Genomic DNA, 21,443 nt, shown 5'->3' with positions numbered 1-21,443 from the left:
CACACAGAGAGGGAGAAGCAGAGCTGGGCTGGGGGTGAGGATGTGTGGGAGCCACTGGCCCCTTGATCCCTGGCATCTGAGCCTCGACCCCAGCCTCAGCCTGGCTTGGTGAGGGAGTCCAAGGGCAGCCCCCACCGGCACAGGCACCAACTTATTCAGGGAGGCAGCTGTCCCCTTCGTGCTGCCACGGACAGGAGCCAGGCAAGAAATATCGCATCATTAAAATGACAAATCCCTTCACTAACTGAACTGGAAGGCCTGCCTCCCTGCCTCATATCCCTCAGCCCCCTCCTCCCCCGGCCTGGGCTCATCACCCCTCCCAGACCGGCAGGAGAGCATGGCGGGACCACTGCCTCACCCCTGAGATGACCTTGGGTCTCCAGCCCTCCAGCAGGGACCCAGGAAGAGGGGTCCTCTCCATTCTACAAGTGGGGAAATAGAGGCTCGGAGAGGGGACGAGACCCTCCAGCAGGGGCTCCCTCCTCTGCAAGGGTCCCGGCTGTCAGCCCCCACCCCCCGACTTAGCAGCAGGGGCTCCCCAGGAGACCTCAAAGGCCACTTCCAACCCTGGGATTCTGCTCAGAAGAACGATTCCAAAGTAAGACTCACATTCCAGAGTGCTGCCATGATCTGCTGCAGAGCCTTTCCCATCTCTTACCTTGAGGGGTGCACTTTCTTGTCTGAGCCCCACCTTGTGAGGAGGACGGGGCACGGGTGGTTCTCCTGGATTTACAGGCAGGCACCCTGGGGGCCTTAGGCAGGCTGCTGCCCTCAGTTTCCCCATTTGACAATTGCTTTGGACCAAAGCTGAGGCCGAATTGTGCGGGGCCTGGTGGGTGCCCAGTGAACATCTGTCTCTCCCCACGCCCACCTGTGTACTCCCATACCTCATCCATGCCTGCGTGTCCAGAGAGGCCCACACGTGCAAAGTGCATTGCACACCCAGATGCATGTGATGTGGGCCCCAGCCCTGGGTTCTAGGGGCCCAGGTGCTCAGACTCCTGCACGTGCCTATCCACCCTGGCACACACGTGTGCACACACACTTGGCTAGAGACGCACATGCGCAGGCCCACACCCCTCATGCGTCCAGCAGACCTGTCCACGTACATCTGTGGCACGTACCCACAGCCGTCGAGAGCCCCACGTGGAATCCGGGCTCCTGTGGGGAGCGGGGCAGGTGAACAGATGCCAGGAGATGCCGCCTGGCTCCACAGGCAGCCTGGTTCCCAGAATGACCCCCCCTACTCCCCAGCCCTCCTCCAGGCCCAGCCAGCAAGGACGCGCCGTCCGTCCGCCCAGTGTCCTGGTCTCCTTGGATGCAGACAGATCCCACGGAGGCGTCTGGCGCATCCTGACTCGGCCTCAGCAACTGCACCAGCCCTCCTGGTCCCCTCCCCTGTGCCCAGCACTGTCCTGCCTGTTCTTCCCCACCCGCTGGGCAGCGGCACCAGCCCCTCGTGCCCCACCCTCCTGGGGTGGAGAGGCGACTTCTTTCAGGAATCACCATAAGGGGTCTCCCAAGCCCTCCCACCTGACCTTGGGCAGGTCCTGCCTCCTTCAAGACCTCAGTTTTCCCCTCTGGAAAATTGGAGGGAGATTGAACTAGAAATTTGCCAAGGTCTTCTACATTTCTGGCTGTGCGATTCTCCCAAAGGCCAGGAGAGGGAAGGTGGGGGAGGGGGTCAGAGGGAGACACAGAGAGGAGGAAGCGGACTTTTAGGGATAACCCCTCCCTGGCCCAGCAGCGGGCTAACAGCGTTGGGAGTGGGCACGCCTCTGGGTCCGGGGGCTGTGCGTGGTGAGCATTCTCTCAGGTTATCCTCCCTGCCACCTCCCAGTGGGTGCTTCACTGCCATTTTACAGAGGAGGAAACTGAGGCCTGGAGAGATGCCAGGAGGAGCCAAGAGACCCCAGCCCCCTGCACTTCCCCACACCGAGGGCCACTGTGTGAGCGCCATGCGGGACACAGCTCCCTCCGTACTCCCTGTCCTGCCCGAGGTCAGGGAGGGTGGCATTCCGGGAATGGCTTTCTCCAGAGCCAGGCGCCTCCCCCACTGCCCGCTCCTGCTCCTGGCTCTGAGCCCACCCCTCGGCACTGCCCATCCATCTGCTGTCGCTTCCTGGCAGGGCCACTAGGCCATACATCACCCAACGAAGAAGCCTGAGGCAGCCTGGCCAGGCAGGTGGGCTGGCGCTCGCCCTGGAGGGACGCACCCTGGTGCTGATGGTGGGGTTTCAGGCACTAACTCTTGCCTGTGAACAGGGAGCTGGGGCCAGCAGAGGAGGGGTCTCCTTGGAGTCCCAAAGCCCACCCCAGAGGTAGCCGATTCCTGTGGGAGGAGCACAAAAGAGGCAGTTGGAGGCCATGGGGTGACCCGAAAGGGAGTGTGGGTCAGGCTGATGGCCGCGCAAGTGCAGGGAACCGAGGTGGAGCACTTGGCAGGAGGATGGAGATTTTTATCTCCCCAGCCCCCATCTGCTGAGTAATTTGCTGATGTAGGTCGCTGGGGCACTGCTCCTTATGGAGCCATGCTGGGGGGTGGGGAGCCAGAGGGAAGGCTCACAGTTGGGGGGTCTCAGTCACCACCCCACCCCATGTCAGCCTCCTGCCCCCCTCAACCTGCACAACACACCCCCACACAACCTGCCCTCACCTCCCAGGGCTGTCTCGGTAGGGAGCCTCCAACTTTGCATTCATTCATTCATTAACTATGTAGGAGCATCTGCTCTATGTCACAACACTAGGGATGCAGCCGTGAACAAAATCCAGCAACAGGCAAGAAAAGAAAGTCCACGGTGTGTTATGGTTGTGGTAAGTGCAAGCCAGGACAATAAAGCAGGGCAGTGGGAGAACAGGTGTGGTTTGTCTTTTTGTGTTTTGCTTTGTTTTTTTAAGCAAGTGTGTGGCCAAGGAAAGCCCATCAGGAAGGTGACTTTTGAGTAAAGACCTGAAGGAGTGAGCGATGAAGATGTCTAGGGGGAGAGCATTTCTAGCAGACAACACAGCAAGTGCAAAGGCCCTGGGGCGGGTGTGTGCCTGGCACTCTGCCAGGTGAGGCAGCTGGAGCAGGTAAGCAAGGGGAAGAGTTGAGGGCAGAGAGGTGAGGAGAGAGGTACGTTGTGCTCCCTTGGAAGAAGGTGGAGGGAACTACGCCTAGGTTAGGAAAGTGACCAGTGGTAGTTTAGCGGACCAATGGAAGGGCCTAACATTGGACAGAGGACCTCTGTCCATGGTCTGTCTGTCCTCCCTCCCTCCCTTTTCTTTTTTCTTTTTCTTTCCTTCATTAATGAATCCAGCAAATGTTTATTGAGTGCCAGAAATCGTTGTAGCTTCTTGTGAACTCAATCCAAAGGATTCTCCACCCTGCCCCCCTGACAAGACACCTCACAATGTCTGCCCTGCATGCCTGGGGTGGGGCTGGACCCCCCCCACCTCAGCCCCTCTCCATGCTCCAGATGTCAGCCCGTGTGTCCCTCACACAGGTGCAGAATGGCAGCGATGTGTGTGCAGAAAAGCCACCAAATGCCGGTTTCCAGGGCTGGTGAGTCTCAGACACACATATGAGGCCAGAGTGGAACACACACAGGCTGTCCCCTCCCCTCCCTGGGCCTCGGTTTCCCCATCTGGGAACTGAACAGGGAGAGAGGACCTAAGACCTCTTTCTGATTCCCCAGAGCCCTGGGAGCACAGGGAGGGGCTGGGCTTGAGGCAGCCCCTCTACCCTGTTCTATAGGGAACTGAGCTTTGAACTTACAGGTCCCCTCGTGTCGTGCTCGCCAAGGCCTCCTCCTCTCCTCTCGACACGATGGAACCCCAGGTCTGAGAAGGGCATGTGTAGACCCTGGCTGCCCCTGCCCCACTCAGCTGCCCCAGGAGCCCTGCTTGGAAGGAGCAGCAGAAGAGCAGGAGGTCCCAGTGGTGACCCAACGCCAGCCAGGGAAGGGCCCCCCCACCTGCTGCTCCCTGCCCCTGGCCCTGCATGGCGCCCCAGTTCACCCTGGCCCTCCATAGCTCTTCTAATTACATAGCCATAAAGCACAAATCTCTAACAATCCAATTAGTAACGCCATTACTGCTCTGTCCAGGATTAAAATTACCAATTAAACTGCTGTCGATTTTATCATCACTTAGGCTCGACACGACCAGGGCACTTCAGGCCAGAGGCCCATTAGCGGCCCCTTGAGTGGGGTCTGACCAGGGTCAGGGCTGGGGGCCTAACTCAGCAGCTCAGAAGGAAGTCCCTCCACCCACACCCCTGGCGTCCTAGTGCCCTGTCCCCCAAAGTCAGGGACTCCAAAAGATCATAGCCCTGTTCCCTACGGAATCGGAAGCGGGCAGGGGAGGAGGGACTTCAGCAAAACCAGCCTCTACCTGGGCAGCGCCTCCAGTCTGGGCCTCCCCCACGTTCCCCTCGTCAGACTCACAGCTGAGTCCCAGGATGAGGGGCCGTAAGCACTCATCTGAAAGCCTGGTCCCCACATCCCCTGCCCCCTCTCTCTGCTACCACAGTGCCCTCTGCCCACAGCCTCGAGGTGCCATCCTTACACGATATCCCCACTGTGCTGGGGGCACCACTCTGATGAGCTACTCATAGATCAGCACTGTCCATCTCCCAGGTGACAAGCAGGTGCTCCTTTGGGGGATCCTCAGTGCCTTGTCTCAGCACAGGGGAGATCTTGGAGCACAAAGGCAGAGGCCAGGGAATAGGCAAATGCTTGCCCTGCCTGGAGGTGGGGGGAGTGAGCTCCCCGTCCCTGGAGGTGTGCAAACACAGGCAGCACCCAGGCTGCATGGTGGCAGGTGGAGGCAGAAGCTCACACAAGGAGAAAGGTAAATGTTGGGCTGGATGATTGAAGCCAGGTAAGTAATTTGCTTCTCCTGAGAAAGAATTTGAGCTGTCAGGATCTGAGAACCCCCTTGGGAGGGCCAGAGGGTTCAGTTGTCTGATCTCCAGCCCTTGCCCTGGAGGTGCTTCCACAACAGGGGAGGGGCAGGGGCAGGGGAGGGGTGGGGGAAGGGCCTGGGCAGCTGGAGACAGGGAGGTAGGCACCAGCCTGAGAACTCAGCCTGGTGTGCTAAAGGCTGCCGGTCCCAGGCACCGCAAGGACCCCTCTGAGACACCACAGGAGCAGTGACGGCGAACGTTTGTGCTCTGCCCTGGGCCCCGGGCTCAGTACCTTCCCTGTCATCCTCCTCCTGTGCTCATCCTGAGAAAGGGGTACCCTTATTCCCAGGTGAAGCACCCTCCCACCCTCCCCTCCTCCCACCCACACCCTTGGCTGATGCTCCGGCGGCAGGACTTGGGGCCTCTTCTGGAGGAGTGGCTGCCCTGGGCAAATCGGTCAAGCATCTCATCAGAGGCGACAGACTGAGGCAGGGATCTGGGAGCCCAGAGCAATTAGGAGCTGCCTCACGCCTGTCTCCTGCCAGCCGCCACAGCTGTCACTCAGGAAGTGGGCCTGGAGCAGGGGCTGGGCCTCTGATGCCCCAGCCAGTCAGCAGCCTGCCCAAAGCGGGAGACAGAGGCCCAAAGGGGACCAGGGGCAGGGATCGCTGTCATTTCCTGGGTTGGACACCACCAAGTTCTTCTCACCCTTGCCCAGACTCAGTTTCCCCGACCAAGCCTTCTTCCCTGGAGCAGCGGTTCTAACCCTTGGAAGCTCCTGGGAAGGTTTTTAAAAGTGCCCTTGCCCAGGCCCCAGCCAAGCCGACTCTCTGGGGTGGGGGGTGCCTGGGTGAGTGCCTGTGTCTGTCTCTCCCAGGCCAGGTTTCTTGCACTTATTGACATCAAACCCTGACCCAAGGACTAGAAGCTTCTCTGCTCCTATGGCCATGCCTCCCTCTGCCTTCCAGACCATTTCTGGGCCCAGGGTAGTGTGAGAGCCAGAAAGGGAGGCTCTAAAGGTCCAACCTCTCTGCAACATGTCCCAGCACTATGTGTGCCAGGGACAGAGGTACCAGGCACTGTCACCTTTGTCATCTCATTAGATCCCAGCAACCCTGGCTGGGTAGTGGCAGAGTCAACCCTATCTTACAGAGGAGGAAACTGAGGCAGGACTGGGTGTCACACCCAGGGCACAGAACTGGTAACAGCAGCCAGGTTTCACCCCAGGCGCAATGGACTCCAAGTTCAGTGCTCTTTTTCTACCACCAAGCTGATTCTCAAGGAGTAACAAATTCAAGGACTTGTCCCTTTCACCCTGTTTCCCTCTCATGGACTCTGCCTCCTGCTCTGTCCTGTCTACCCCTGTCACCTGTGGGAGCTGGGCATCTAAGGGCTCAGAGAAGGTGCCCAGGGCAAGGCAAGATCAGAGCAGACAGGGGCCTCTGGGTCCTGGCCCGCACCCCTCACGGCTGGGTCTGCCTCTGCAGGTCTATAAATTCCATTATTCATCAAGTGACTGTATGAGTTTTCCCGGATGATGAATATTTTATTCATCTCCACACACTGTCCCCAGCGGGTTCTTGGAACAATATTGTTCCCTAGCCAAGGAGCAGAGGCCAGAGCCTCTGCCCTCCCTGGATGTGCCCTTCCCCCACCAGCACCTCCCTGCCTCCCCCAGCAGTCCCCAAGTTTGGGCAGGGCTGTGGTCAGCGGCCCCAGCAAAACCTTGAGCTTGGTGCTTGCCCTCCCTCCATTTTGGTATCCTCTTCTGGATAATGGGTTCATGTATTGCCTGTCAGGCCCTCCCGGATCCTTCCACAACTTTACCTGGTATGGCTTGGCCCTGGGCTCTGCCAGTAGCTCTCCCTGGTGCTGAATGTGGGTGGCGACAGGATGCTGGGGAACATGCTGGTTTTGAGAGGAGAGGGCTCCAGTCTCTGGCAGGGAGGCAGCCAGCCTCTGGACAGGGTAGTACCCATTTCTCTCCTTTTGCCTCCCTGCCACTTGGTGGATTCTCCCAGAGTCACAGATGGGGCACCTCTCCCCGGGTTTCCAGCACCCTGAGCCAAGGACTAGTGGGGGAAGTCTGTGGAGACCCCTCTCTGGAGGGCCCACGAGTCTCCTGGTGGCACCCCAGCGAATGCAGTGTGATGGCAGCGGCACCTTCCCCAGATGGGGGAGTGACAGACACAATTCACACCTTGTGATCTCACCATCTGCTCCCCTGTGACGTGCAGAGGAGAGGACGGGGCTGCAACGCCGAAGGGCGGGTGGGCTGGTGTGTGATCCTTTGTTCATTCATTCATTCTCTCATTCATTCTTTCAGCAGATGTTCATCCAGTCCCTGCCACTTTCCCAAGCCCAGCCCAGTCCTGTGCCAGGCACTGGGATCTGGGGGGTGCAGACCCGGACTCTGCCTTCCAGAGCTGAGTGGGGTCCTCACACATCTCTGAGCTTTTGCCCACCCTTGCTCCTCCTCCTGGAGTTCCCTTGACTCATAGTAAGAGCCACCATGTTCCGTGCCTGAGCACTTCGCGTGCAGGAACTAAGCATTCACTCTGGGGGCTGGATGTGTTCCTATTTAACAGGTGAGTAAGCTGAGGTTCAGAGACACCCAGAGGCACATGTCCAGCTCTGGATTCTCCATGCAGAGCTCTTACTGCTCATGGCACTGCCTCCTCAACCGAAAGCCCCATTTCCATGTCCTTCCTCTGTAAAAACTGCCCCCCCACCTGCCCTTCAGCAGGCAATGAGCTTCGGCCTTAACCATGCTGCCCAGCCCTCTGGCGCTTGCTCTGTGAGCCCCAGGTACAAGCAGCTCCCCCTCATCCTGTGACTCCCAGCCTGGCTTGCTTGCAGGACCTAGCAGCTAGGGGCTGCCCACCGGAGGGCCGAGGAGGTTGATGAAGGTTCCCAGAGGAGGTGGCGTTCCTCTGACCCTGGAAGGGCAGGGAGAGAGCAGCATGGCCCAGAGCCTGGATTCCCATCCCATCCCTACCCAGCTCCTGCCTTGAGCTTGAACCCCAGCTCTATCTCATAACGCTGCATGACCCAACCTGGTCCCTTCAGCTCCCTGAATGGGGGTGCCCTTGACCATGAGTGTGGTGTGGCCAAACTGCCTTCAGAGTCTTAGGGGACTCTGTGCAGGTCATATGCACAGCCCAGGTGTAGCCCAGGTGCAGCTGGTGGCGTGTGGAAGCTCCCTGGACACACAGCCAGCTCCATGGGCCATGGCTTTGCACCAGGGGAGATGAGAGCGACTGGCCTGAGGTCAAGAATGACCCAAGCAGTGGGGTACACCACGACCTTGGTGCTATAATCCCTTGGTGCTATAAACCTGGAGGGTCCTGTCCCTTTGGCCTGGTGGGAGCCTGTCCCAGGGAGCAGCCTGGTCACAAGATGGTCACAGACCAAGGCTGAGGCCAGGAGGAGGGCCCATGTCTTAGCAGACGCCCACACCTTCCCTCAGTACAGACCTGCAGGTAGTGCTAGTCAGGCCCACACAATTGATTTTTGCTTGATTTACTCGGGGACTGTTTCTGCCCGTCCTTTGAAGATTCTCTACCTGGACAGCACAGCCGGGAGCCACAGGGGATGCAACGGGAGCTCCGTCTGGCGAGCGCCAACGTGCAGTGTGGCAGCCTCTTGGAAAGTCACCAGGAACTGGGTTTCCCACCAGCTCCTCAGCAGGTTCCAGCCCACCTCCCCTACACGTGGGGCTCCTGATTTAGAACTGGCTAGCCACTCAGTAAACACCAAAGGATTGAGCTGCTGTCATTCATGCTCCCCTTCAGTAAGTTGCAGCTATAATTATTATTATTGCATATTCCTCGGGGGGATTTTCATGCTAATAGTAAACTCCCAAGAGACACAGGGAGGCCCTGCCAGGCACCTCTCATATGTTACATCTCTTCATCTTCACACTGCCCGGGAGGTAGCACTGCCACCCTCACTTCACGAAGGAAACCGAGGCCGCAGGAGGTTAAGGGAGGTGACTAAGGTCCCACGGCAGCAGCCCCAGGTCTGTCTGGCTCCGAGGTCCAGGTTCTTTCTTCCCCATTCCTCTGCTCCAGCAGAAGACCCAAGGGAGCTCAAAGCACTCAGCTCTAAGGGTGGAATGTCAGACCCGGGACAGGTGGACTAGGAGGGCTTCGGGAGGGGCTTTTCTGGGGCCTCACACCGCCCCCAGCCCCAGGCCCTAATGGGCACCCAGCTGGCCCATAGAGGCTGGGGAGACAGACAGACAAACAGCTGGGGTCCTTCCTGGCTTCTCTGCAGGTTGTAGATGCTGCTGCGAGCCGTGTCCACAGCCAAGTCCAAGAAGTGCTGGGGCCCAGGCCTGGCCCAGCCCAGCTCAGCCAAGGCTGGCATCCCTCCCTGAGCCCCTCTCCCCAGGCCATGAGACAGGGCTGTGATTAATCAGCGACAAAAGCGGAAAAATGTAATCAGCCTGGGAAGGGCAGGGCCGTGGAGGGCCGTGGCAATCAGCTTTCCCCCTGGGGCCGAGGGCTGATTGGACCAAAGGGGGCAGGGAGGTGGTTCCGATGGGGCCTCAAGGGGCGGGGTCCGCAGCTGGGGCCACGGCGAGGCCAGAGGGTCAATCCCTCCTCCATAAATATGCATGGACGTCTGCAAACACAGGCCCACACCCAGGGGCTGCACGCTGACCCCCACCTGCCCACGGGTTCCTGCCCTCCCCTCCCAGCTTACAACCTTGGCACACACAGGTGTCCACACACACTCCCAACATGCGTTCATCTGCGTGTGGACTCGAAAACACATGTACACACCCTCGTGGATAACGGATACATACACAGGCATACTGCTCCCACGAACACCTGCCCCCTCACTCCACACGCACACATGCTCTGGGGCCTGGGAGAGCCCTGCACAAGTATTAGGTCTAACCTGGAGCTGTGTGAACTGACAAAACCTCACACCAGTCCCTACAGGAACCCAGCCACCTCTCTGTCCCCCACTGCCTCTGGGGCCTGGCTCCCTCTCTGCAGGCTGAGCGGTGGTGAGGGCTTGGGAAGGAGGCTCCACTGTTGGAGGCAAGGTCAGGTGCGAGGTATCAGCCACAGGGCAGGGAAGCCTGCCCCAGAGCTGTCCTCAGCTCCTGCCTGCCGGCCCTGCCCCATGACCTTGGTCAACGCCCTTCTCCCTCAGCCTCAGTTTCCCCACTTTGGAGCCTCTCCTGGCGCCAACACTGTGTGATTCTCTTCGAGGACACAGGCGCCTGGGGCAGACCTCCCCTCGCTGCCAGGTATCTGGTCCTCAGTTTCTGGCTCTCTGTTCATGGGGGGTGGGGGCCAGCCAAGGGGCTGGAAGGAAGGGCCCCACCCCCACCTTAATTTAATCCTGGTGGCTGCGGACTTGGTTTGTATGGGCGCTGGGGGGGCGAGTGATCCTCCTCAGGGAGAAAGGTGAGCCCGGGGCAAAGGGGAGAAGGAACCCCCGGCGGGCGAGGGGCGGCCGCACAGGGGACGGCGGCGGGAAGGGGCGGGCGGGGTGGGGTCGGGAGCGCGAAGGGGGCGGGCGGCGGGCGGGGGAGGCGGGGAGCGCAGCCAGCGCGGCACAGAGCGAGCGAGCGAGCAGGCGAGGCGGCGAGAACCGGAGCGGCGGGCCGGGCGGCCGCGCCGGCGAGCGGACCAGCGGGCGGCGAGCAGCGCGCAGCGCCGAGCGCGCGGGGCACCGAGGAGCGGGAGCGGCGGGCGCAGCGCGCAGCGGCCCGAGCGGAGAGGCCCGAGCGGCGCCGCCCCCGCGGCCCCTGCGGGGCCCCGGCCGGGAGCCCAACGAAGGAGGGGACGGCATGGACCGGCGGCCCGGGGCGCGGGGGCGCTAGGCCCCCGGAGGGGCGCCCCCCGCCTCGCCGCCACTGCCGCCGCCGGGCCGCCCTCCACAGCCGCGCGCCCTGCCCGCTCCAGCCGCCCCCGGGGCCGCCGCCGGCCCATGAGCCCCGACCTCAAAGTTTGCGGCGGGCGGGCGGGCGCGGATCCTCCAAGATGCCGTTCCACCCGGTGACGGCGGCGTTGATGTACCGGGGCATCTACACCGTGCCCAACCTGCTGTCGGAGCAGCGCCCCGTGGACATCCCTGAGGACGAGCTCGAGGGTGAGTGCCCCGCCGGGACCCCCGCCCGCCGGCCCTCCTACCTGTGCGCCCAGGTGAAGCGCGGTCTAGGGGCGCAGGGGCGGGGGGCTGTCTGCAGGTGCTGCCTGCCAGGTGGGCACTCCATTGAACGGCTGCGCGGGGAGGCAGGACGAGTTCGCACCCCTGGGCGCCGCGGTGGGGGTCGCCAAGGCGGAGGGGCGGCCCAGTCCCTGCCCGCGTGGTCCCCCGCGCTGCGGAAACTTGCCGGGCCCCGCAGCGGGGTCACGGGGCCGCGCAATCCGCGGTGACGGTGCGGCAACGCGGCGGGTTGGTTTGGGGGTCTGAGCTGTGCCCCCTCCGCCGGCCCGGCCAGAGCACCCGCATCTTGATCCCCTCCGCGGCGGCCGCCCGCGGCTCTGCGCTGGCATTGACATTCCGCTCGTGTCGCTTTTGAAATCCAGTCTGCTCGGGCAGCGAGAGAAGGGGAGAGGGCGACTGCCCTGCTCCTGCCGGCTCCCGGGCTGCCCGCAGCCCCTCTTGCGGCCGTAGCCCCTTCCCCACAGCCCTGCGGCGACCCCTAGCCTGGAGCGCCAGGAAGGCGGCCCGGGAGGTGGTGGCGACAACAAGTGGCCAGATTGGGAGGCTTGGTTGAGATAACCAAGCCTGGTAGGGAAAGGCAGAGAGGCCGGGACCTAAATCTGTCCCCCTGGAGTCCCTCCACCTCTGGACATGAATGGGGACCTTAGGAAGCAGGCTAGGCGAGATCAGAGCAGATGGCAGAGGCCAGGGTCCCTGGACAGAGGCTTCTGAGGAGCGATGAGACCCCTGGGGCCTGCGAGCTCTTTCCCTACTGGGCTGGGGACAGGTGCTCAGGTTTTCCCTCCTCCCAGACCTCCTGGGGTCCCATATGGAGTGGAGTGAGGGGCTCTGGGCTGATGGGAGTCTTGGCCCCCAGGGATCTGCTTGTCTGCTGTTGAGGGATGGGCTGCAATCACCCAGAAGCTGGGCCTCTCTTCACGTACCTTAGGTCCAGGGGTCTCTGCGATCTGGGACTCAACAGGGCCTTTGGGGGCTGCAGCTGAGGCACCAGTGCAGTCAGGGATGATGGTGGGAGCACAAGCCATGGAGAGAGATCCAGCCTCATCCCCCAACCCTGGAGGGAGCAGATCTTGGGGGAGTCAGACGGGATCAGGGGGAAGATCAACGGGAGAAGGCAGCTACCCCCACCCCACCCCACCCCCACCCCCGCACTGCACCACAGACTATGAGCCGCCTGCTTCTCACCAAGTCCCCCCAAAAGCCTCCAGAGTTTGGGAGAGCCATGGAAATGGAGCCTGATGTTTGAGGCGGGCAGGACAGATGGATGGGTGCTGCTACTGGGTCTCTGGCCTTGAATTCCAAAGCCCAAGTCCCTGCCCTGTCTGGGCTGAAGCCCAGGAACAAAAAGTCTCATCCAGGGCCTGGGAAAAGGAGGGAGTATGATGAGGGACAAGAGGGCAGGGGATGGGGCATAGGCTGTCTCTTCCCTAACACTGTCTTCTCCTGCCCTGGGCCACCGCAAACCTCTTACCACTTTCCCCTCCACAGACCCTCCTCCACACCTTCCTCCTGGCCACGCGGGCAGGGGTAAACATTGTCCCCCTACACCAGGCAGCTTTCCCCTCATTCCCTCCTCTTGCTCCCAGCACCCCACCATGACCCTGGCAGCCCTGCTATGGACCTCACTGGTCCCTCCTCTCCTGATCTCCCAGCCCTGGAGTACAGACCCCAAGGAAGGGGAGAAGCTGAGGAGGCTGGGGTGCAGGGGTGAGCAGGGCACAGGGCGGGCAGTGCAGGGGCAAAGAGGCCGCAGGCTCCCCTTGGACCGCATGGCGGACATGTTGGCAGGAGCCCAGGAACGTTAGTCACCAGCCACACCAAAATGCACTCCCTGCTCCTCTCCTGTCCACTTCTCCTGGGCCCTGTGAAGCAGAAGGACCTGGCACAGGGGGCATCTGAAGGACAGAGCCCTCCCTGGGGTGAGGGGGGGCGTCATGGAGCAAGCAGATGTCTGGTGGCCCCAGCCCATCTCCCGGCCTGCAGGCAGCCATGGATGAAGACAGGAAGTCCTCTGTGATCGGCCCTCTTGTTGGCTACAGGCACTCTGGAAGCCCTTCTCCTAGGAGACCAAGTCTCTGCAGGCCCCAGTGGGCCTTGAGTGCCAGGGCTGGGTGGGAAGGGTGACCATCCACGGCACAGATCCCCCCTCTGCCCCCTCCACCTCCCCAGTGCCTCGTCAGTGCTCCCACCCCAGGGTAGTGTGGGTAAGACCCAGGCTCTTTGCTGGGAGGATGCCCATCACTGGGGGAGCCACACGTGCCGAGGAGAGGGAGCCCGGCAGCTTGGGATGAAATGCTACACACAGTATGTGCCTGCCTGCAGAAATTCAGGGGCTGGTTAGTCCGAGGGGCGAGGAGGACTAGGAAGGGAGGTGGAGAGCACCGGCTTAAGGTGAGGGCTTCCTAGCCAAGCAGTGGTGGGTTCGAGTTCTCTGCTCCCTCAATTTATGGAGTGACCTTGGGCAATCAGTTGCCTCTCTTGCCTCGGTTTCTCCATCTGTAAAAGGGGGTTGACATTGCCCCTCCCCAGGGCTGCCAGTGACAGAGGATGTGATGGAAGTGCTCAGCACAGGGCCTGACATGCAGTGGGGACTCAGGGACCAGGATGCAGCAGCGGGGAGGCTGAGGGGTGGGGGTCGGGGAAGGCCCATGAGGAAGGAACACGGGGTATGCAGGGGGGCCAGGCCAGAAAGGCAGGCTGGGGGAGAGGGTGGGTGGAAACGGCCTTGAAGGTCTGACAGAGGCACCTGGGGACCCCTGGATGGCAGTTGGCAGGGTAGATGTGGCTAGGCAGGGCTGGTCTGGGTCCCCCAGCCTCCCTTGAGGCGGAGGTACAGGATCTCCCAGATTCTCCCTGAGATGCACACAGCAGAGCCCCCCTGGCCTGTGGCAGTGCTGAGGCTGACCCCAGTGGCATCGATGGGCTTGAGCACCTGAGGGTGGGGATTGGGGCAGCTGCAAGCCCTAGCCTGGCTGTCCCTCTGAGAGAGGAGAAGGAAGACAGATGGACAGGCAACCACCAGGACAGAGGTCTGGGCTTGGCACTTGACCTGCTCAGTCAGATGGTGGAGGCTGCAATGAGAGTGGCCAAACGGGGGCATTCGGGGTACGGGGGGGCAGAGGAGCCCCTTTTCCTGCCCTTCTTCTCTGCAAGCCCAGCAGCCGCCTCTGTCAGGCTGGAATCTCGGGGAGGCCAAACTGCTGGGGCGCGAGGCCAATGCCGCGGAGAGTGGCCGTCGCCGCAGAGGACAGACACTGCTCCCCTCAAAGTGACCTCCAGCCCACGCATCCCCTCTCTGGCCTCTGGCTCCCTGACAGTGCTGTCATCCCTTGGGGGCAGTTGGGGAGTCAGGCCCTGACACAGCTCCTCGGGACGGGGAGGGGATTGAGGGCGTCAGGCTGGAGGTGGCAGGTAGGGACCAGTGTCGGCCCGGAAACCCAGAGGCCCTGCCAGCCCTTGCCTGGGCCAGGCTTCCCCATGCCAAGGTGGAGCACGGCAGGCTTTCCCCGGCCTCGTGGGGAGCGAACAGAGCGAGGCTTTTGGGGAAACGTGCCCAGCTGGGATGTGCCGATGGCGGCGGCAGCAACAGGACACCCACCCCACTCTGGGAGCCCCCAGCAGAGTCCAGCCTTCAGAGATGGGGCAAGAGTCACGTTCCCATCTCACAGGCGAGGCTCTTGAGGTTCAGAGAGGGAGGTGCCTTGCCCAGGTCACTCGGCTGCTAAGTGGCAAAGCCAGACTCCAAGCCCGGGCCCCCAAGGCTTGGCACCAGCAAACAGGAAGCCCGGCCTGGTGCTTGAAGCTCCCCTAGTCCTCCCTCTCCTTCCGGCTCTGCCAGAACGTCTGGGATGTTCTGATTTATAGCATCCTGTTCTGAGCCAGGCCCAGCCCCAGCCAAGCACTTACATGCTTGATTTTCTTATTTAGTCATTTCCGCAGCCCCATTGTACAGGTGAGCAAACACCCACTCAAGGGCACCCTACCAGGATGTGGGAGAGCTGGGATCTGACCCTGAATCTGTGTGACTTAGTTCTGATTCTCTGGCCGAGAAGGTGATCCCTGAACTTGGCCTCAGAAATCAGCTGGTGCTGGGTCACAGCTCTGAGCAAGGGCGAGGACACAGAGTAAGACTGAGGTGTGAGCCAGGCGTGCCAGGGAGGAGTGGCTGAGGCGACACATGAATGAGGAGGTGGCGGTCTTTGGATTGATCTAGTGGTCTTGGAAGGTTAGTTCTGCCTGAGAAAGGGCTGCCCCTGGGCCTGTCGCCTGCCCACGGACGCCAAGATTCACCTGCCCTCCACTGTCTCCTGTGCGTTTTCTCAGGACTTTTAGAAGGAGATCAGGGGCTCCAACTGAAGCAGCCCTGGGCTCTGGGAGCCACACCTGGCCCCTGTCAGTGTGGGAGGGACAGCCTGGACCCCAATTCATTGCAGGGGAGGGAGCCAGCACCCACTGCAGCCCCACTGTGGGTCCAGGGTTTTGCCATCCCACCCTGAGCTCTCCCGACCAAGGACCCAGAAGGATGGGGTGCCTGTCTTGGGTTCCCCAAACCAGCCCCTGACCTGGGGGGGTCTGAGGATGGTTCCCCGACCCCTGACTTCGGCCTGATCCCCCCCCTCTGGGTGGCCCATGGAGTGAGGGGGTCCTTAGGGACTGCACAAGGGGACAAGCAGCATCCTCAGCCTCCCTTCCTGCTTCTTGCCTGCTTGGGGAGTAGAAAGCAAACGCTTGCCCTTACTAGGATCATTTGTAAACTAAGAGTAAATGGGCTCTGAGTGATGACCCCCACACCAAGTGGAGCATGAACTTCTGGTCAGCTCCTTTGTGTGTGTGCTCCAGATGGGTGGGTGGGCTCCCTGAATCAGTCATTCATTCACTTAACCACTTATTAGCAAATGGTTATGCTTGAATGACAGGCACTGTTCCAGGTAGCGGGGACACAGCGGTGAGCAAGACTGACCTGGCTCCTGCTCTCATGGCGTCTCATAGTTCACAATCTGGTGTGGTCAGGAAGGAATCCTTGGGGGAAGAGTGGGGTCTGTGGGAGCCCAGAGGAGGGCCAGAGTCAGCTGTGGGGGCAGGGAGGGCTCCAGGGAGATGATGCCATCCACGCTGGGAACCAGGGATGTATCAGAATTCACCATGGTGAGGGGAAGAGCATTCCAAGCAAAAGGAGCCTCATATTCAAAGGCCTGGAGGTGGAGCAGCCCTGGTGCCCACCATGACTGAAAGGGCCCCTAGGGCTGGAGTTCAGGACACCTGAGGTGGGCAGAGCCCGTGGCTGGGTCAGGAGGCCAACAGTGCCAGCCAGAAACCTAAGTGTGTGTGTGGAGGGCTGGGCAGAAGGTGTGCCTGGCTGCATGGCCAGTGCCTTCCTCTGAACCCAAAGACTCCCAGGTGATTGGAATTCCCTCAGCAGCCTCCGTAACTGCTGGGCCTCTGCTCACACACCTCTGGGGATGGGGAGCTCACTACCTCCTCCGTGGCCCTGGAAAATTCAGGTGGGAGTTGGCCTGGAGTTTCCAGAGTCCAGGGTTTACAGAAGCCCCTGGGCCTGGCCCAGATCTCCCTTCCCAGCTGCTCTCCTGGCCAAGGGGCCACTGGTTAGGAGATCAGGTTCTCAGGCCCTGCCTGGGATGGGTAAGGGGTGGTCCAGAGTCAGAGGGTCTGGGGGCCTAGGCAACTCAGGTGTGGCCCACTGACTCTGTCTTGGCCTGCATGTCATCTGGAACCTCCAGGCATTGGCTGTAGATGCCAGGTGGGAGGAGCCTGATGAACTTTGGGGCTTCAGCCCAAGCCACCTTGCTGTGTGGCTTGGGACACATGGCCACCCTCTCTGGGCTATAGTGGGTCCAGCGGAATCAGGGGATGACCCCAAGGTGCAGGATCCCACAGTCAGTTTCAGGGGCTCACAGACCCTCTAGGCCAGGCCTGGGCCAGACTAACTCCTGCCCTCACCAGAAACAGCCCTGACCCCACACTGGCCACCGAGCCTCTCTGGGCCTCATTTTCCAGGCGGGCAGTGTGGAGCATCTCGTCTGTCTCTCCTTCCAAATGCACGCTCGCATGCACACACGCACGCTTGCACGCGTGCGCATGAGCTCACGTCTGCCCACGAACTGAACAAGGACACCCCCGGGAGCTGGAGCAGAGAGGGTGGGAGTGGATTGAGATTGACTCCCCATCAACGAGAAATGTTCTGTAGGACCCTTCTTGGGCTGAGTAACAATGAAGGGACAGCAAACAGAGAAACAGAGGTGAAAAAGAGTGAACGGGGAGAGGTTAGGACCCTTCGACCCTCAACAGTTCCTGGATGTCCTTGGTAAAACCCTTTCATCCTTACACCATTACCGCCCATTTTACTGTGGGTAAGACTGAGGCTGGCCCAAGGTCACTCACGGGGTTGCTTGTTCCCAGGCTCCCAGCCCAGTGCCTTGCTCCCCACCCCTGAGTCACCCAGGTCCTCAGGCCTGTCTCCCCCTCCATACAATGGGTGTGGTGGGGGGGAGTGAGCCCCCCTCACCTGAGCTGGCCTGGGGCTGCTCCATCCATCCTCTGTCTTCCCCCAAACCCTGGGCTCCGTCTGGGAGGCTGTCTGCACTGAGCTGTCAGCCCATTAGCCTGGAGCCGCGGCTGCCTCACGTGGCCGCCATTAATGAGTGCTGGCCGGTGTTAAGGAACTGAGCCTGGGGAGGAAGTGCGATGGGGATGAAGGGTGAGGGGACGGAGCGGGGGGTGGGCAGGGAAGCCTTCGGCAGCTCACAGAAGACCGGCTGCCTAGCCCGGCGTCCTCCCCTGCACCGTGGGACCCGTGGTACCGGCCACACGGGGTCGTCGTGAGCACGCCTAGAGAGGCTGTGGGAGCCTGGCACGCGGAGCCGGAGACCCCCGGGGCGGTCTTGTCACTGCCGCGGGGCCTGGGCACCTTTGCTGCCTGCTTGGCCTGCCCTGAGCTCCAGGGAGGCAGCGCTGTAGCGGACTCTTGAGTCACCTGCCAATTGTCTCTGACCAGACCTTTGGGCTCTAGAGGGGAAGGGGGGGATTCTCCATCCCGGGCTCAGGCTGTGGCATCTGGGATCCTGGAGGTCTGGGGAGTGGGCTGTCGGGGACAGGAGTGAGGTCTTGACCTGCTCTGCTCCTCCCACAGAGATCCGAGAGGCCTTCAAAGTCTTCGACCGCGATGGCAATGGCTTCATCTCCAAGCAGGAGCTGGGCACGGCCATGCGCTCCCTGGGATACATGCCCAACGAGGTGGAGCTGGAGGTTATCATCCAGCGGCTGGACATGGACGGTGAGCCCTGCCCCCTGCCTGTTTCCTCACCCCTCACCTGGTGTTGTGGGGGGCAAGTCTGGGGCTTGAGCCACCAAGACTGAGCCCATGGGGGGCCTCTCACTCTCCCCACTCCCAGCCAGCCTTCCAAGCCCATGGATTGGGTTTGCAGCCAGGTCTGGCCCCATTTCTCAGCCTGGAGAATTGAGGCTAGAGAGAGTGTGACAGCCCCAGCCATACCCAAAGGCTGGAGATTCTGCCCCTCTCACTCTGTGTTCCAAGAAATTTTTAAAGTACAGGAAAGCAGAACGGATATACTAAATACCCCACTTCCCATCACCAAAAATAAAAAATCAATTTAGTTGTAAATATTTGCCACCTGGCATTTAATCAAGGAAAAACTCATAAGAACCAGTAATGCCCAGTGCCTTCCGCTCATCCTCCTCTGGCTGCCTTCCCCACCTCATCTCCACCCAGAGAGCAGGTGATGACCTGGGCAGGCGGTCCCCCATCCTGAGCTTCATTTCCTGTCTGTGTGGTGGGGAGGATGTCCGGCCCCACACCTGCTCCGGGACAGCAGCAGGGTGCTGGGAAGCCATGTAGGGTTCAGAGGGAAACGTGTCTCCCACATGCAAGGCCTGCTCAGGGCCCACCTGCTGCACGCCACCCCCACCCCCACCTTGTCAGGTGGGGTCTCAGCACACTCGGTGGCTTCAGAATCAGCCCAGAGACTGGCACATCAGGCTCTGAGGAGGGGACCTGCCTGATGTCCCATGGTGGCCCACGGTGCCCAGGTGCAGCCTCACCAGCTGACTGGAACTGTGCCCGCTCTAGGTGATGGCCAAGTGGACTTCGAGGAGTTTGTGACCCTCCTGGGACCCAAGCTCTCCACCTCAGGGATCCCAGAGAAATTCCACGGCACTGACTTCGACACCGTCTTCTGGAAGGTACTCCCTGGCTGATTGGGACCCAGGGCTGTGTGCACAGTGAAGGGCTGTACTGGGCCAGCGAAGGGTCGGGCCCACACCATAAAGGGGGGGATGACACCCCCAGGCTCTGTCCACTGGACGTCTTGTCTCCCAGCGGGCCATGGGGTTCCCTGGGGAGGCTGGTGTTGGTCGAGGACTCAGAGAATGGAGTGAGTGGTTCCCAGCCCTCCAGAATCTGGAGGCTTGTCGCTGGCTTGTATGGCTGCAGGTGCTGGGGGGGACCGTGGTGGTGCTGGTGGCCACAGCACTGTGTCTCCCCCCACCCAAGTGTGACATGCAAAAGCTGACCGTAGACGAGCTGAAGCGGCTGCTCCACGACACCTTCTGTGAGCACCTGTCCATGAAGGACATTGAGAACATCATCATGACGGAGGAGGAGAGCCACCTAGGCACGGCGGAGGAGTGCCCCGTGGACGTGGAGAGTGAGTGACCCACCCCGGGACCCCATGGGCGGGCCGAGTGCTCGGGCAGGGGAGGAACCAGGGGCTTGCAGAAGGGGGCTGGGGGCCTCCTTGCCTGCCCCAAACCTTGCGTCCCCGTGTGCCCCGCGGGACGAGCCCATGTGCAGAAGGGTAGGCGGCTCCTGAGTCCACCACTTGGCTGTCCCCTTCTCTCTCTGGCGTTCCCCGGCGGTGGGTGGCCACAGCCTGCTCCAACCAGCAGATCCGTCAGACGTGTGTGCGCAAGAGCCTGATCTGCGCCTTCGCCATCGCCTTCATCATCAGCGTCATGCTCATCGCAGCCAACCAGGTGCTGCGCAGCGGCATGAAATAGGCGCCACTTGGGTGCCCCGTGGGGCGCGCGGTGCGTGGGGCCCCCTCCACAACCAACGCCGCCCGCAGTCCTCTCCCTCCACCGACTCCCTGGGCCACCACCGCGTGTACTTCAGGGCCTGGGCGTCCAGCGGCACCACCCCACTCGCCCCACAGGCCTTGCATGGAGCTGTGGCCCAGCTGCAGAGGGCCTGGTGGTGGCTCTGAGGACGGCCCTGGCCCTGCCTGCACCCTGCCCGTGCCCCACCCTGGCCTGTATGTAGCACTAACTTTTCCCGCTGTGCACGGGCTCCTGGGAAATTAAGGAGGAATTTATACAGGGCCCAGTAGCTGTAGGTCCCTCGGGCAGGAGGAGGCATTGTGTGCCCAGGGCCACATAGCCAACCCAACCCTGGTCCCTCAGGTCTGCCCAGGGCCATGGAGGGGAGTGCAGGGGACAGAAAGCCTCCTCCTGGAGGGCAACACAAGGCTGGGGTCTCCTGGGCCCTTCTCCCTGGCATGGCCTGAGGAAGCCCCCGGCCTTCTGCTGAGTCCCTTCCTCTGACCTTGCTTAGACTCAAACCCAGCCCTCCTCCAAACACCCACTAGGGCTAGAGAATCAGCCCATTTCAAAGATGAGGACCCTGAGGCTCAGAGGGCTCCCAGATTTGGCCTCAGTTCCCCCATCAATGGTGATTTTTAGGCAGGGCAGCTCACGGAAGATGGAGCATCTGAGGTGGCCCAGCTGCCACCTCACCCATTGGGCCCCCCACCAGAGGCCCAGTGACCTGAGGGCCACATCGCCCACCAGCACCCCAGCACAGTGGAGTGCAGTGGAGGCAGGAAGCAGAGCTGGGACCCAGAGGCTGCGAATCCCCTGAGCAGCCTATGTGGTCTCCCTACCGACTGGGGGGCTCCTCCAGGGCAGAAGCCACCCCTGGTGTCAGTGCCAGGAAGCTCAGCCAGGCCACTCTCCCAAGCTCAGGGCCCGTCCTCCTGGGTCGCCTGCTTCTCCACACCATCCAGGCTGGAGACCCAGCTCCCATCCCTGCCCGAGCTGTGCCATCTCACGGTCGGGCACCAGCTCAGCACGGGCTGATGTGGGGGCCAGGACGGCAGACTGAGTCCTCAGCTCCCCTCCCCAGATCTGGGGCTACTGCTCGCCTGGGCGAGTCACAGCCATGCTGGCCGCCCCCTGCCCGGCTGTGCTGAGCCTCTGCCGGCCCCCAAGGGAGAAGGGCAGCAAGCACCGGTCACCGTGGAGAGGACCTCACTCACTCCAGCCCTGCCCATCATCTGACCCAGGGCCAGAGCACAGAGCTGAGGACGCCAGGCAAGGGGCAAGAGCAGCC

The 21,443-nt window shown here is 61.5% G+C and overlaps 2 protein-coding genes across 2 annotated transcripts in view; both read left to right on the top strand.

Moving 5' to 3' along the window:
- NF2 (NF2, moesin-ezrin-radixin like (MERLIN) tumor suppressor) overlaps positions 1–10,733 on the top strand; it is an 84,578-nt gene extending 73,845 nt beyond the window's left edge. The window contains exons 15-17 of the mRNA XM_028480530.2: positions 1,841–2,000; positions 3,459–3,544; positions 10,307–10,733. Coding sequence (XP_028336331.1) covers positions 1,841–2,000; positions 3,459–3,544; positions 10,307–10,733 — 673 coding nt within the window. The remainder of the gene's footprint in view (positions 1–1,840; positions 2,001–3,458; positions 3,545–10,306) is intronic.
- Positions 10,734–10,893: 160 nt separating this feature from the next.
- CABP7 (calcium binding protein 7) lies at positions 10,894–21,350 on the top strand. The gene is made up of 5 exons (XM_024120512.3): positions 10,894–11,002; positions 18,228–18,371; positions 19,185–19,297; positions 19,608–19,761; positions 19,986–21,350. Exons 1-5 carry the CDS (start codon positions 10,894–10,896, stop codon positions 20,111–20,113), a joined length of 648 nt encoding a protein of 215 aa, XP_023976280.1. The 3' UTR covers positions 20,114–21,350.
- Positions 21,351–21,443: the final 93 nt, after the last annotated feature.

Source organism: Physeter macrocephalus, chromosome 19, assembly GCF_002837175.3.
Source record: "Physeter macrocephalus isolate SW-GA chromosome 19, ASM283717v5, whole genome shotgun sequence".
In the NCBI taxonomy this organism is placed as follows: Eukaryota; Metazoa; Chordata; class Mammalia; order Artiodactyla; family Physeteridae; genus Physeter; species Physeter macrocephalus.
Note: the sequence above shows the minus strand (reverse complement) of the source record. Positions and strands in the feature narration are given on the sequence as shown.